This window comes from Lagenorhynchus albirostris, chromosome 6 (assembly GCF_949774975.1).
Source record: "Lagenorhynchus albirostris chromosome 6, mLagAlb1.1, whole genome shotgun sequence".
In the NCBI taxonomy this organism is placed as follows: Eukaryota; Metazoa; Chordata; class Mammalia; order Artiodactyla; family Delphinidae; genus Lagenorhynchus; species Lagenorhynchus albirostris.
The window spans coordinates 71,194,083-71,208,749 of record NC_083100.1 but is presented as its reverse complement, the minus strand read 5'-3'; the positions used below and the strand labels follow the sequence as shown (position 1 = coordinate 71,208,749).

Sequence of the window (14,667 nt, the reverse complement as noted above, 5' to 3'; positions counted from 1 at the left end):
CTAAGGGTATCAGATGTTTTTCAAAGGTCTTTTTCCCTGAAAATCAGTCTCTTTTATATGTTCCTGACACTGTGGTTTGAAAACGTAACTTGCTTAGTTTTCTGTAAAGATAATGGCTTTCTGTTTTGAAAAGCTATCTGCTCACACACTGTGAAAAGAAAAAAAAAAGCCATGAGCTTAAATTCAGCAGTCGGTTACGATTTCAATTGTAACACAAATCTGTATCATTTAAAAGTATAATTAACACATTTGTAATTCTTGTCTGACTAGATTGTACTTAAATACGTATGTGCATCTCTCAGAATGATTTTATAATAGTCATGTTATATGTAATATAGCTTTAAACTAAAGTGATTTTTACATCTACAAAGGATATTAGAACATAAATATTTCTGCTACTTAAAATTTTTCTCAGTCTCAAAAAATTCCAAGGATTTTTCATTTTTACCCTTTCCATAACCTTCTTCACATATGTCCTTATTCATCTTTATTATACCCTGTGCCTAACTTACTATCTGTTACCTAACAGGTGTTTAATAAATATGCATGGGGTGAATGAAGGCCCTGAAAGTGCATTTAGAATTTTTGTGTCCCTCGTCCTTTGCAGTATGCTCCTTAAGTAGCCTGGCTTTTTATCTTTCCAAAGTAATAAGCATTTAAGAGTTGAGTCAGATACCAAGAGTCTGATCCAGAATAGTCTGGAAGATAATGGAGTTCGATTACATGCAGTTTTGTGGCGTCTGGGTAATAACCAAAGAGAAGGCATCTGTCTTTTACCTACTTACTCCCAGGGAAATAATAATAGAGATGTAAGTTCAGCTGGCAGAGATCTCACCCCTAGGGAATGTCAGAGCCAGAAAAAAACAGAAGGGAAGGTCAGTTACCTTAGTCTAAAGGTCAACCCACTCAACTGATCAGCAAACATTTATTGAGCACCTACTGTGCACGGGTGGCTGTGGAAGGTGCAAAGGATGCAAAGCCCTTCCTTGATACGTGCACGGTCGCCCTGTAAGGTGGATTTGGACATGGCCTACCTCCACAGAGCAGCCCTCTGTGTCTCACGCAGGAGAAATTGTCACACTGGCAGTAAGGGCCGTAAATGGCTCCATAGGGGGACAAGTGGCAGATGCACTGCCCGCAGTAGCAATCGCCTCTTCCGCTGCACGCGGGGAGTTCCGGGGCCTCCTTGCAGGAGTCGGTGCTCAGTGTGTCCTCCCCACACTCGCAGTGAGGACCCATGTGGCCAGGGTGGCAGGCGCACACTCCACACTGGAAGGAGCCGTTTCCGTTGCTGCATCTGGAGCTGTTCACCTCCACTTCCTTCTGACAGTCACAGCTGCATTCTGGACTGACAAGGATCTCCAGGGCGTCCCCCAGCCCCACAGGCTTTATGACAATGTGCCTGCTTCTTCTCTCACAATTTGGTATACTCACAGTCACGTTGAACGAAGCCTGGAAAAAAAGAAAATACTAATTATCTTCTGCTAGCCACCAATATGCATGGGAAGAAACAAAGCTGCTTGGGGATCAGCTTTGCGAAAGCATTTATTAGGAAATCTTTGAAAATCGCTTTTGAAATTCTTGAACAGAAAAGTCTAGCTTCAGTGCACTAAGGTAACTTCTGACAGATCATCTAGATGTTTTTTCAGATGACCTATGAGCCGTCTACTTACTGTGTCTCCCACCTTCATGTGAGAGCATTTCTTTTGGTGTGGAAAGGGGGTCCCAGTATTACAGACAGCTGTGAATGACAGGTTGAGTCCTTCTGTGTCTCCTAACACCTCCAGCTCCACCTCAGACCGGAGTTCCTTTAGATAAGACATAAAGAGTTGAATGAAGTCACAACCAAAAAATAGAGCCAGAAGAGAAGAATCTGTGAATCATGTTCATTAAACAACAAATAAATAAAATTAAATTGGGTCTAAAAGAAATTCACCATATCACCACTCAAGCAAAAAAGCAAGCAATACACACACACACACACATCATATTTTATCGAATCTAAGATGCCATCAATTATAAGATACACCATTATTTTATAACAAGTAAACTATGACAAAATACCTCGAGATCGTTTGGCACTCCATATGAATCAAACCTGTCCGTCTATCATTGCTTTAAAAATTATTTTATCCATTTTGAGGGTTGGAAAAATTTCTCCAGTCCTGAATTGCATTGCTTGGCATATAAAAGGCAAATCTTTTGCTGTATCTCAGTAACAAAATATAACAATAGCTTGCTTTACTTGTATCCTACGTATCATCATTTTTAGGTCCCGTAAAGCAGCTGGTTGTTACTTTATAAGGAATACAGATCATTCCTCCAACAATGAATATTTGCTTCACTGATATCAGTATCTGTTTCCCTCTTATTCAGTTTTGGTACATTTCTGCGCAAACAATAACTTTTCAGTATCGAGTCATAGTGCAAACCTGGAAGATATTTTAAAATAGCAATTGTACTCGACACTACCAACAGTGTACTTAACGAATTGAAGTGGCAATAACATACAGTTATTGCCAAGATTATACATGTGCAGACCATGAAAACTACATTGTGACTTCCATTCTATTGAAAGCATTGGTAAGACATGACTAATTATAAAATGTATCCCAATTTTAGAGATGTTAAAATGTGAGAGAAACTCTGCCTTGAAATCAGTGCTGGAATTTATAGAGTCCCTATTGTACATTTAGTATAGATCCAGGTCTGGGGGATGGGTATAAGACAGGATTTCTGCCCTCAAGATGATCATCTTGCTGAAAAAAATAAGGTGGAACCAAGTGAAGCAGTTAACGTACAACGTCAGTCAATGTACCATTAAATTAGAAAAAGAAAAAAATTGTGTAATACATAAGGGTTTGGGAGAGTTCAGGAAAGAGGGCGGTCAGTGAAGACTGAAGTATTAGAAGACTAGTCCTTCATGGCTGTGTTGGATTTAGATGTGTGGAGGGGATGACAATGGTATTTCAGGCGAGGGGACCAAAAGAGAGAAAGCTCAGTGCCAGGAGTGGGACAGAATGGAGAAAAGAGGGGCTCAGCCCAAGCCTGCACCCCTACTGTCCGGGGAGACACCAGACCACAAAGAACCCTGAGGTTTGGAGAGATGAGTTAACACCTGCGGGAAATATTCCATGAAGCTCTTCAGCAGGGGCCTGATTTCCTGAAAAGGCAGCTGCAGGGAGGTTGTCTGGAAGGCATGTGCAGGACAGGCCAGAGGAGGGGACAGGAAGATTTAAGTCAAGGAGGCTGGCATGTTGCTGCACTCACCACGCCTGAGGCGTGAGGAGCAGGGATGCAGTGGCTGGGATATGCGATGACGGGGCTGGAAGAGGGGAAGACTAGATACAGGGCGTGTGGGTGATGGCAGAGGGGTACGTAGAGGCAACGTTTCCCAGGAGGAAGAATGTCAAGGAAGGGGAAGGGAGAGCTGCTGTTTGGGGAAAGCTAGTGTTATTATTCAGACCTTTTTATTCCTCTTTCTTTTATAGAAGTTTGTATTTGGGGGACTTCAAAACCAAATTAATTTCAAATAAATTTCAAAACCAAATTATTTTTAAAAAACAGAATAAAAACAAATTGTAAAATACTATGAAGTAAGTTATACTTCATCTAAAAGGATTTGAGTCCCTATACCCATTTCATTGATAGCATTTTAAAAGCATATTCTGCTTCAAACTTTCCTGAAATATAATTTTGCCAACTGCATGGTACGATAACCCTGCTTTCCTCCTAATTCTAAGGTGCTGACTGTAAATTCTAAGTCACTCCTCTTCCCTGCTTTGTTATTTGCCCCACATGGTCACTCCTTTCATAGATGGGCACAGGCTGATTTTTCAGAATGTAGTCTTTGTCAGAGATTAAAGTGTCGTTTCCCAGTCCTAAAGATTATTCCCACCATGTCTTAAGATTTCAATTTCTGCCAATTTAGCATTAAAATATACCCTTTAAATCTGTTTTATCTCAACTAGTTACATTACCAGTTTATTCATTCAGAAAATATTTATTGAGTGTCCACTATGTACCAGACACTGTTCTAGGTGCTTGGGAAACAAAAACGTCTAAAATAGCTTACCCCTTGATTGAGTTTATACTCCAGTGTGGGAAGACAGAAAGGAAACCACACAATAAATAAGAAAATTATGGAGTACCAGGAAGGTGATAAATGCTATGGAAAAAAGTTAGGGTGGGATAATGAAGATTCAGAGAGTGTGGGCAGGGGGTATAGGCTACAATTTTTAAAAAGTGATCAGGGTGGGATTCATTGAGAGAGTCACTTGTTTCTCTATGACATAAATCACAGCAAGATCCTTTTTGACCCACCTCCTAGAGAAATGGAAATAAAAACAAAAATAAACAAATGGGACCTAATGAAACTTCAAAGCTTTTGCACAGCAAAGGAAACCATAAACAAGACCAAAAGACAACCCTCAGAATGGGAGAAAATATTTGCAAATGAAGCAACCGACAAAGGATTAATCTCCAAAATTTACAAGCAGCTCATGCAGCTCAATAATAAAAAAACAAACAACCCAATCCAAAAATGGGCAGAAGACCTAAATAGACATTTCTCCAAAGAAGATATACAGACTGCCAACAAACACATGAAAGAATGCTCAACATCATTAATCATTAGAGAAATGCAAATCGAAACTGCAATGAGGTATCATCTCACACCGGTCAGAATGGCCATCATCAAAAAATCTAGAAACAATAATTGCTGGAGAGGGTGTGGAGAAAAGGGAACACTCTTGCACTGCTGGTGGGAATGTAAATTGATACAGCCACTGTGGAGAACAGTATGGAGGTTCCTTTAAAAACTACAAATAGAACTACCATATGACCCAGCAATCCCACTACTGGGCATATACCCTGAGAAAACCATAATTCAAAAAAAGTCATGTACCAAAATGTTCATTGCAGCTCTATTTACAATAGCCCGGAGATGGAAACAACCTAAGTGTCCATCATCGGATGAATGGATAAAGAAGATGTGGCACATATACACAATGGAATATTACTCAGCCATAAAAAGAAACGAAACTGAGCTATTTGTAATGAGGTGGATAGACCTAGAGTCTGTCATACAGAGTGAAGTAAGTCAGAAAGAGAGAGACAAATACTGTATGCTAACACATATATATGGAATTTAAGTTAAAAAAATGTCATGAACCTAGGGGTAAGACAGGAATAAAGACACAGACCTACTAGAGAATGGACTTGAGGATATGGGGAGGGGGAAGGGTAAACTGTGACAAAGCGAGAGAGAGGCATGGACATATATACACTACCAAACGTAAGGTAGATAGCTAGTGGGAAGCAGCCGCATAGCACAGGGAGATCAGCTCGGTGCTCTGTGACCCCCTAGAGGGGTGGGATAGGGAGGGTGGGAGGGAGGGAGGGAGACACAAGAGGGAAGAGATATGGGAACACATGTATATGTATAACTGATTCACTTTGTTATAAAGCAGAAACTAACACACCATTGTAAAGCAATTATACTCCAATAAAGATGTAAAAAAAAAAAAAAAGAGGGTCACATTTCAAGAAAGTGAGAGGAAATTAGCCACGCAGATATATGTGAACAGAGTGTTTCAGGAAGAGGGTGCAGCCGATGCAAAGGCCCTAAGGCAGGACCATGTCTGACTTGCTCTGGGAGCAGAAGAGCAAAGAGGGCAGGTTTGCTGCACTGGAGCAGAATTAGAGGAGAGTATCGGGAGGTGAAGTCAGAGGTGATGGGGTGGAGGGGAACAGACCTGATAGGGTCCTCGTAGGCTGTTATAAAGAATTCGGCTTTTACTCTACGTAAAATGAGAAAGCAATTAGGGTTACCAACAAAAGAGTAATAGGAATTGACTTAACATGTTTAATGAAACTTCTGGCTGTTTTGCTGAAAACAGATTGTAGGAAACCAAAGGTGGAAACGGGAAATATCATTTAGGAGGCTTTTGCAATAATTCAGGTGAATGAGGACGGTGGCTCCAACTAGGGTGAGGACAGTAGACGCAGCAATTGGATCAAACTCTAAATAAATTTGAAGGTAGAGTCAACAAGATGTCCTGATGGATTAAAGGTACAGTGTGAAAGAAAGAGGGGGGAAGTCAAGGATTGTTTCAAGCTTTTTGGTCCTAGCCACATGAAGGATGGAATTACCATGAGTTGAGAAGCAGAAAACTACGGCGAAGTATGTTTGGGAGAGTCCAGGTTACTCTGCTGATGTACCCACTAACATATCAACTGACTCCTAGATCTCTCCATTTGGATGTTTACTAGAGAAATATAGCATGGTTGCTGGGCAGCACTGAGGGCCAGCTTGAAGTCTGTGATCATGAATTTAAAGTGAGATCCGGTAGCATAATTGTATGTTTTTCCCATTCCCATTCAGCTGTGCAGAGTGGACAGTTGGATTTTACCAGGACCACTATTGGCCAATCACCTCAAAGCAGTGATAAGGTGCAGGGGAATTGAGAGTGTGTCTAAGGAGTGACCACAATGTTTGAATTTAAGCTGAGGGGCCAGGTGAGAGAGGACATCAAGGGGATGAGGAACTGTACACAGAGGACAGGGTCAATTAACTGGAGATCCTGATGGGTTGGAAGAAATATTAGGGGAACTAGCAAGAGTGAGGTGAAAAGATTGGAAATGGTGAGCAGAGAATGGATTGCATGTAACTGAGACTATCGACAATGATAACGTTTAAGGTATGACAAGAGTGTGAAGGTATGAGGAGGTAATTAAGAGGGAAGGGAACAAGATCGTTTCAGAAGCAGAGTTCAAGAAACTGAGAGTCCAGGGTACGGGAAGGATCATATATATGTATACATATGGGCTGAAATCATCAAGAAATAAGACAGGAGTTGTGTTGGAGACAGTGACACTGTGAACTAAATGAGAAATGAGGGATATGACCTGAACGTTTGTAGATGACAGCAATTAGGAGTAGTGAGTGACATAATCTAACCAAAATGAAGGAAATCTCAGCAATGATCTAATTGGAATATCATATTGCAAATTTCACCAGGAATATTTTAATGTGAATTTCCCAAAGAAAAGACGTAAATGTTTGTTTGTATATATCATCTTTTCACTCATTCATTTATTGAGTATATACTATGAACCAGGCAAAACAAAACAAGTCACTTCCCTTCTGGAACTTAAATGCCAACAGAGGACCTTACCCTTGGGAGTATGGGTATTTCAGCAGCTTTTATTATGTGGTTAGGGAAGGAAGGAAAGTAGTGAATGATGGCCAGGTGAATACACATCCGGTATTTAAGGCTTTTTAAATGTCAATACAGCACTGTAAAATACTGAGCTGAAGTTTATCGTCACTAATCGTATACACAAATTGTTTGCCTCTGCCCCACTACAAGTCAGAAGCGTTTTATGTTTTCTCTCAATATAGTCTCTTTCCTTCTCTCTCTTTTTTATAGGTTGGAAAGAAATCTAGTCTATGGATCCCCATATTTTAAGGTCCTTTTAGGATACACTTAAAAAATAACACAACAGAAAAATAATTTGAACCAGTGCCAAGATCTGTTGCATACCTCACAGTGACTCACAGAGTTTCAATCATACCTCCAGAGCAAGATGATTTGATATAAGAATAACAGACACTTCATATTTTTGAGACAGTAAAATGAAGACACAAGATTCACTTCAAATGTTTGACGTCTTGATTTCAACTACTCTGTAAATTATGTGAGTGACTGGAGATGTAAAGTGAGACATAAACTCTGACAGAGCAAGCAGGGGCACAGACAGGGCTGGTCAGACAGGAGGGGAAATATTTTTGACAATTCACTGTTTTCTACTTTGCTTAACTCCTTTGAAAATATTAGTGGCCAGCACTTTTGAGAGTCCTGAGTTAAAGAAAATTGAGCGTGTTCTAATGCAGTGAAGAATTGCCATGTGATTTTACTTGATTCTACACATTGAAACTTTACTGCATAAGAGGGAGGAAGGTTTTTATGGTATTTTGTTGACAAGCTTTCCTGTCTGGAAGAATTTCAAGCGTGAACTAGCATGGTGATTAAATTTTTATGTGAGCTAAGAAAACTGAAGTTTCTGAGGGTATGAATTTTAAAAAAACCTCTCATCCTATAACTTTAATGGACCATCTGTATTTTCTTCTTTGAGAAAATGTATTCGAGAAAAAATAACTTGCTTTTCCCTATTAAGGTGAGTTTCAAAATTGGTGGGGTGATGTCAAAAACACTGGGTTTTTTCCTCAAAATACGTGACTCTTCCTTCCCTTAAAATTCTCCCAAGACATCTGTGAGAGGAATCTGGACACAGCTATTTTTAAAAAACTTTCCAGATGATTCTGAAATGTCAAGGAACACTGGTTCAGTATATGCTAAGTGTTGGCATAGAGTGCATATGGGTCATTTATCTGTCATTTTAAAGGATCAAAATTAGAATTTTATTCATCTGCTATTATATAACTCTGTTTAGAGCAAATATTAGAGCTTTACTGCTTTATAAAAGTTTATTTTTTTCATTCCTGTCCTAACTTAGAGCTTCATCTTTGTGTTATGTGTGTGTGTGTGTGTGTGTGTGTGTGTGTGTTTCTTTGTAAGTAAAGGCAAAAGGGGGGGATGATAATGATATTTAGGAACCGAAATAAAAAAGAGTTGGCAACTGGTCATCCACTGTTGATTGAGTTATAAAATGGTGACATAGAGAGAAAACATAGCAACCCTGTAGGTATGGATCTTATTTTAAGGGAAGAATTCTGTCTTCAGGCACTAATTTACAAAGACAAGGCAAAAGGAAAAAAATGTATTTATGTACATATATGACATAAAACCAGTGGAAAATTTCCTTGGTTCTCAAAAGCAGAAAATCTACAAAGTGGTTCCTGGTGTGCTTTGGTGTTTTTTCCCTTGAGTTATGATTTAGTCTCATTAAGCCTGTGGAGTTAGTTCTCATAGCTCTGTTACTCGTTGGCAATTTAAACTTAATTTTTTTTCAGGCAGAGAAGAGGGAAGCTTAATTGTACGACTCATGAAGCCTTTTCAGTAGAATTAAAATTTTGCAGGTGACAGTGCTGTTGTTGGTTATTACTACAAAAACAACCTTTATGATCGGGTTTATGATTTTTCTACATTCTGCCCCACCTTCCGGGAAGAATATCTGCAAATAAGGTGAACAAAATTTATGTTTTGGATATAATTTTTTATATCCATTAATGCAGAGAGATTTTCTTTGGATAAGCACTGTCTCTACCAACAAAGGAGAGCGCATCTAACAGCCTAAAACATATCTTAGTTTTTAAATACCAAAGAAATGCAAAAAGAAAACCCAGCAGTGAAATATCATACTTCATAAGCCGAGATGATCAGCTGGAGAATGTTTCCAGAGTCCTTCTGTAGTACCCCTACTGTAGCTCCAGGAATGAGTTTTGCATAATTCTGTAAACGAAAAAGAATAAGTCAATCTTTGCTCACTGTAATTGAGAAGCATTAAGTGTGGGTTCAACCTGCTGGTTGAGATCACCTCTCTTTAACTGGCCAGGAGAAACAGGCTCCAGATAATAAACGGGTGTTTCTCCTGAAACTGTAGCCCTGTCTGGTGCTGCTTCCCGTGCTCAGGTGGAAAAATGAAAAGGCCAGAGCTGCTGCTGGGGAAATCCAGCCCCTGTGGTGGCCTTAGTCTAGGGCTGTGATTTACATCACAATGGGACTCAAGTCTCAAATAAAAATAACACTTATATAACATCTTCCATTCGTGGAGCATCCTTTGTCTAAAAAGTTCTGAGCTTACTACCAGGAACTGTCTTCTCTTTTTTGTAGCATTGCAGAAACTAAGGTTTGGGTCACGTGGGTCCCTCACCGCTCTCAGGTCGCCCTGCAGGTCATTCAGTCCAGAGGTCTTAATTGTCAATCATTGTCAATCGCTTGGTGGAGCAAAGGAGTGAACTGTTTGGATGCTTGCTGTTAACTCCCCCTTTCCTAGCAGTAATGAGTACACTTCTAGGGATGTCAGCATTGCTCCCCACACATCATGACCCTGTGAATCAGCACCTACCTTTAAACTATCTGCATTCTCCACCTACGTTGCTTCCCCTGAGATGTCGTTCCTACCAGAGGAGAACTCACAATGTTAGCTCATCCCTTCAGGTACCAAACATGGCCAAGGACTGAAGCGTTTCAAAGAAGGCAACTTTCTAGACAGCTGAAAATTACCCCTTCCTTAAGTTTTATGTTTTAAAACTTTATTTTCAAACAGAAAGTTTTCGAAAATGTACAGGACACATTCTTGTCTTCATAAATAAAGACATTCAAGCATACCTTGACTTTTTTCTTGAAGAAATAGTCATACATATCAATATTAACTATAACTCTATAATCGTCAAAGGCTTCTATCCGTAGGATTTGCAGATAGATCACATCCTTACCAAGTGGACCCCAACTGCTATGCTTTCGTTTCATTTATTTGTTTTTAGTTTCTGTCTTCTCCTTGTTAAGCTGTAAGGTATCACTCGCCTACCAATTCACTCATTTATTCCTTTGCTGTTGCATTCACCAACATCAATTCAGTAGGCTTAATATGCCGTGCTACATCAAGAAGAAACGATCACTCATTTTGTCAGCTGTTCTCTTCTAAAGTTTCCGTGTATTGTGAAATCCGATGACTGAATTTATCACAGTTGTAGGCAAAAAAAGAAAACTAAGCTTTGAGTGAAGAATTTAGGGCATCTCCTAAAGTTCAAGCATAATGATATCCTATCTTATTCCAAAGAAGATTTAAGTAGTTTAGAAAATGCACAAAACTAAATCAGAATTAATAATCATGATAGTAAGTAAATAAATCAGGATGAGGGGAACCCAAGGGAGGAACAAATGAAGCCAGGGTGATGTGGGAACACCAACATGTTTTGGGAGGTCCCGGGCACTTGCAAGAGGTGGGCACCCGGCTCAAATCCAAACCTTCTACTCCTCATTTATGGAAAAATGGGCTTTGGTTTTAATTTGTGAGTTTTGCAATGTTCTACTTATTTCACCATTCATAATTGTGTTTAAGTTTGAAGTTGCTGGAAAGCTGAACTGTTAAAAAAGTGTCAGTCGTCCATCTGCCTTGACACCGTGTTTTATCATTGAAGGGGCTGTGGATAATAATCCAGGTAACATCCCTCCCGTTACTTTGGGCCCCTCCATCACTGCCTATTGAGGTGGGTCCCCAAGTCAGATAGAACTTGTCAAATACGAGGAAGGCACTGGTTCATCGACTCACTTTTCAAATAAACACATGTCAAAAGGGCCATGAAGCGTGAGAGCTGTGGTTAACAGCAAATACCTAAATGGGAACTTGAATTTCACTCAAGTGGAGCTGGAATGTGTGTAAATTTGACTGGTTCCAGAAGAGAAGGCAGAGGGAAACTTTAGAGTTTGACAAAGAAAGGTTTAGAGCCTTTTGAAAAGGAATTTCAAGGCCCTTAGCTTTGCATGAAACTGCTATCCTTGAAAAATGTCCTGGTATCCCCCAGGCCGAGACATAATGGGTATTTTCCAGACGCAATAGTTCAAGGGGCCTCCAGATTCTGGGTTCATTCTCGGTTAACAAAGCCAAATCCATCTACTTCCTAAAGCATAATTACGATCCTGCATGTGGTGTGACATTTGGCTACTAGGACGAGTGGTTTAACATTAATCACATTTGTTGACCGTCACCAGAGTGAGGGTACAAAGGAGCTGGCATGTAGGAGAAGTACCCAGGATGACACTGACCATTGTGGAGAGGAAGACTATTAATTAATTTCTGGATGCTGATTCCCCCCAAAAGCATTGCAAATAACTAACTAAGAACATGGACAATTTGGCTTCTTGATCTAACACTGTAAAAACATTACACTTTAAATCTTGTAGTATTATGATTACTGTAAATATCATGTGTCAAATTCATTTCTGTCACTAAAGCCCTAAAGCGTTATTATAAATTGTCCTGATTAAACATGTTTAATGTTAGAAAAAGGATGATTTTGCATGCCTGGGTGTGATCAATTATAGCAGTGTGACCGGAAAAGAGAACTCTTGGGTATTAGAAATGATGAACTCTGAAGACGCGACGTGGCATGAGCTGAGTAGAAATGCAAACTCCTATGCTTGGACTTGAATTTCTTGGGCTTACGTTCCCTGTTCTCTGTCCATGGATTATCTTAATTATGGATTTTCTCCCTTTCCTCCCCACCATGCCACCCAGGAGTTCCTGAGGTTGCTTTTCTCACTCGTGTTTGCAAGGTTGGCTTTTTCTGTTCACCTTCGTTTCCTTAACTTCTTTCACCAAGCCCTATTTTTTCGTTCACGTTGCCCCAACCTCAAAAAAGATTTTGTATTTGTCCAACAGTCTGCATTTGCTCCCTAGAAATCTCCTGTTTGTCAAGGCTAGAGGATCAGAAGTGGACAGGCCGCGATTTAGCGGGCAGGCATCGAAGGCTTCAGAAGATAGTACCTGGATTCACACCTGCACACTTCAGGTTCCTCTCAGAGAGCGTCTCTAAGTTCAGGGCCTCTGGGCATCCGGCTGCCAGAAATCAGGGGTGCACTCCTGCTGGGCTGAGGGCAGGGGAGCCGCAGCCCCACATACCTGCAGCCCCAGGTAGCCGTAGACCGGCTGTTGGTTGGTTTTCTCTTTAAAGAGACTCAGGTTGAGGACCTTGGCAGCCTCTAGGCTGCTCTTGGTGCTATACTGCTGTTCTCCCCATGGAAGAGACAACTGCCGATGGGGCCTTCATTCCTGCTTTGACTGTACTTCCTGTTGGGTTCACTCTCACCTCCAGGTTCAGAGTCTGGCTCTGTTCTGGGATACAGTTTATTATTGGCTGTATCCTTGCTGGGCATTGTGGGGTTTTGCCTTGGATGGTGACTCGAACATGCCCTCATGTCCTCCTCTGGTGACATTTCTGCTATAGCATCATGGGTTCCTCGCCACCTCAGACCTGTCAGCCACCATTTTACACAGACCACACTTCTCATGTGCCTCGTCAGAGGGGGGGAAGTCAGAAGTCAACTGGCCGTATATCTGCTAGTAGCATTTTAATAAGGAATTTGTAAAACCAAATATTTAGAGCAACCTGCTTCTTCTCTTTAGGCTTTGTGCTTGCTTAACTCTTTCTATGGAGTCTCACTGATGTGGAGGGATTTTATGCTCAGCGCCGTTTATTTTCAACATTATATGATTAACCAACGCCACTGTTCTTGTTCTTTAACTATACTTACTAAATATTTTTTTGCTAAAATTTTTTTTTTTTTTTTTTTTTTTTTTTTTGCGGTACGCGGGCCTCTCACTGTTGTGGCCTCTCCCGCTGCGGAGCACAGGCTCCAGACGCGCAGGCTCAGCGGCCATGGCTCACGGGCCCAGTCGCTCCGCGGCATGTGGGATCTTCCCGGACCGGGGCACGAACCCGCGTCCCCTGCATCGGCAGGCGGACTCTCAACCACTGCGCCACCAGGGAAGCCCGATATATAGTTTTTGATTTATTTATTCTACTTATTTTTGGCTGCATTGGGTCTTCGTTGCTGCACGCAGGCTTTTCTCTAGTTGTGATGAGCGGGGGCTACTCTTCGTTGCTGTGTGCAGACTCCTCATTGTGGTGGCTTCTCTTGTTACGGAGCACAGGCTCTAGGTGCACGGGCTTCAGTAGCTGTGGAGTGCAGGCTCAGTAGTTGTGATGCACGGTCTTAGTTGCTCTGCGGCATGTGGGATCTTCCCGGACCAGGGCTCGAACCGGTGTCCCCTGCATTGGCAGGCGGATTCTTAACCACTGTGCCACCAGGGAAGTCCCTAACCTTTAAAGATTTTAAGCCTTCGTTTTACCTGGAAAAGTGAGTACCTTGCCTGGTCACAGGGCTAATAAGTGGTAGAAACAGGTCTTGACTTTAAAGCAAGCGCTCACTGGGCTCTACGTGCTCACTGTGCAAATGCCAACAGCCATGGCAGGGTGGGGGGGGGGTGTCTCATTGGAAAGTTAAGGTAATAATGCCTGGTATTTATATATATAGGGGTTTAGAGATTATAGAACACTTTCCTACTCAAAGCAAAAAGAAAGGAAGAAAAAGCTTTGTGTCCGTAATCACTTTCACATTGAAAGGCTACATCTTGAAAGAAACGTAAGAAGTCGTGAAACCATAGAGGCAAAAACATTTTTTTTTTCCTGGGGGACTGTACTGTACTTTTTATCTGGTCAAAGTAAAACAGCTCTTTGCAGGTGAAAGCCCGCTTTTGTCAGGAAGTGTGCTTCTTCCAGAGCTGGGGGCCGGCTGGGTTGGCTGAAATAAGTCCTTCTGAAGGTAATCAGTAGGCTTTCTTCCCGTGAGGTCTTTCATTTTTGTGAGGTTTTATTCTCCTGTTCATTATCGGTAAACGCAGGGCTCCCGGTATTATGCAAAAGTTTACCCCCAGGCTTGACTGTGTTACTAGGACTCCCAAGATTCCAAAAAGAATATGTAATTGTTTCTGGCACTAGGTAGCGTGAATGTCTGTCTCTGGGTTGCCTGATATCGGCTTTGCCTTCAGGCTTTTAATTGTCAGCATTCCACAGTCAGACCGGCAGCGATGGGGGTGTGCTAATTAGATCAGGTGCTTGATCTTGAAGTCTGTACCAGCGATGACTAGGTAGTCGGCTTCGGAACTTTTGAGCACTCCCTGTCTTTCTCCCAGTCTGCC

The 14,667-nt window shown here is 41.3% G+C and overlaps 1 protein-coding gene across 5 annotated transcripts in view; it reads right to left on the bottom strand.

Moving 5' to 3' along the window:
* Positions 1 to 14,667, bottom strand: part of ITGB6 (integrin subunit beta 6) — a 143,665-nt gene that overhangs the window by 48,394 nt on the left and 80,604 nt on the right. For all 5 annotated transcript variants that reach the window (XM_060152799.1, XM_060152798.1, XM_060152800.1 and 2 more), the window contains 3 exons: positions 9,327 to 9,416; positions 1,674 to 1,808; positions 1,035 to 1,452 (listed from right to left, as the gene is read on the bottom strand). In XM_060152799.1, the coding sequence (XP_060008782.1) occupies positions 1,035 to 1,452; positions 1,674 to 1,808; positions 9,327 to 9,416 (643 nt within the window). The remainder of the gene's footprint in view (positions 1 to 1,034; positions 1,453 to 1,673; positions 1,809 to 9,326; positions 9,417 to 14,667) is intronic.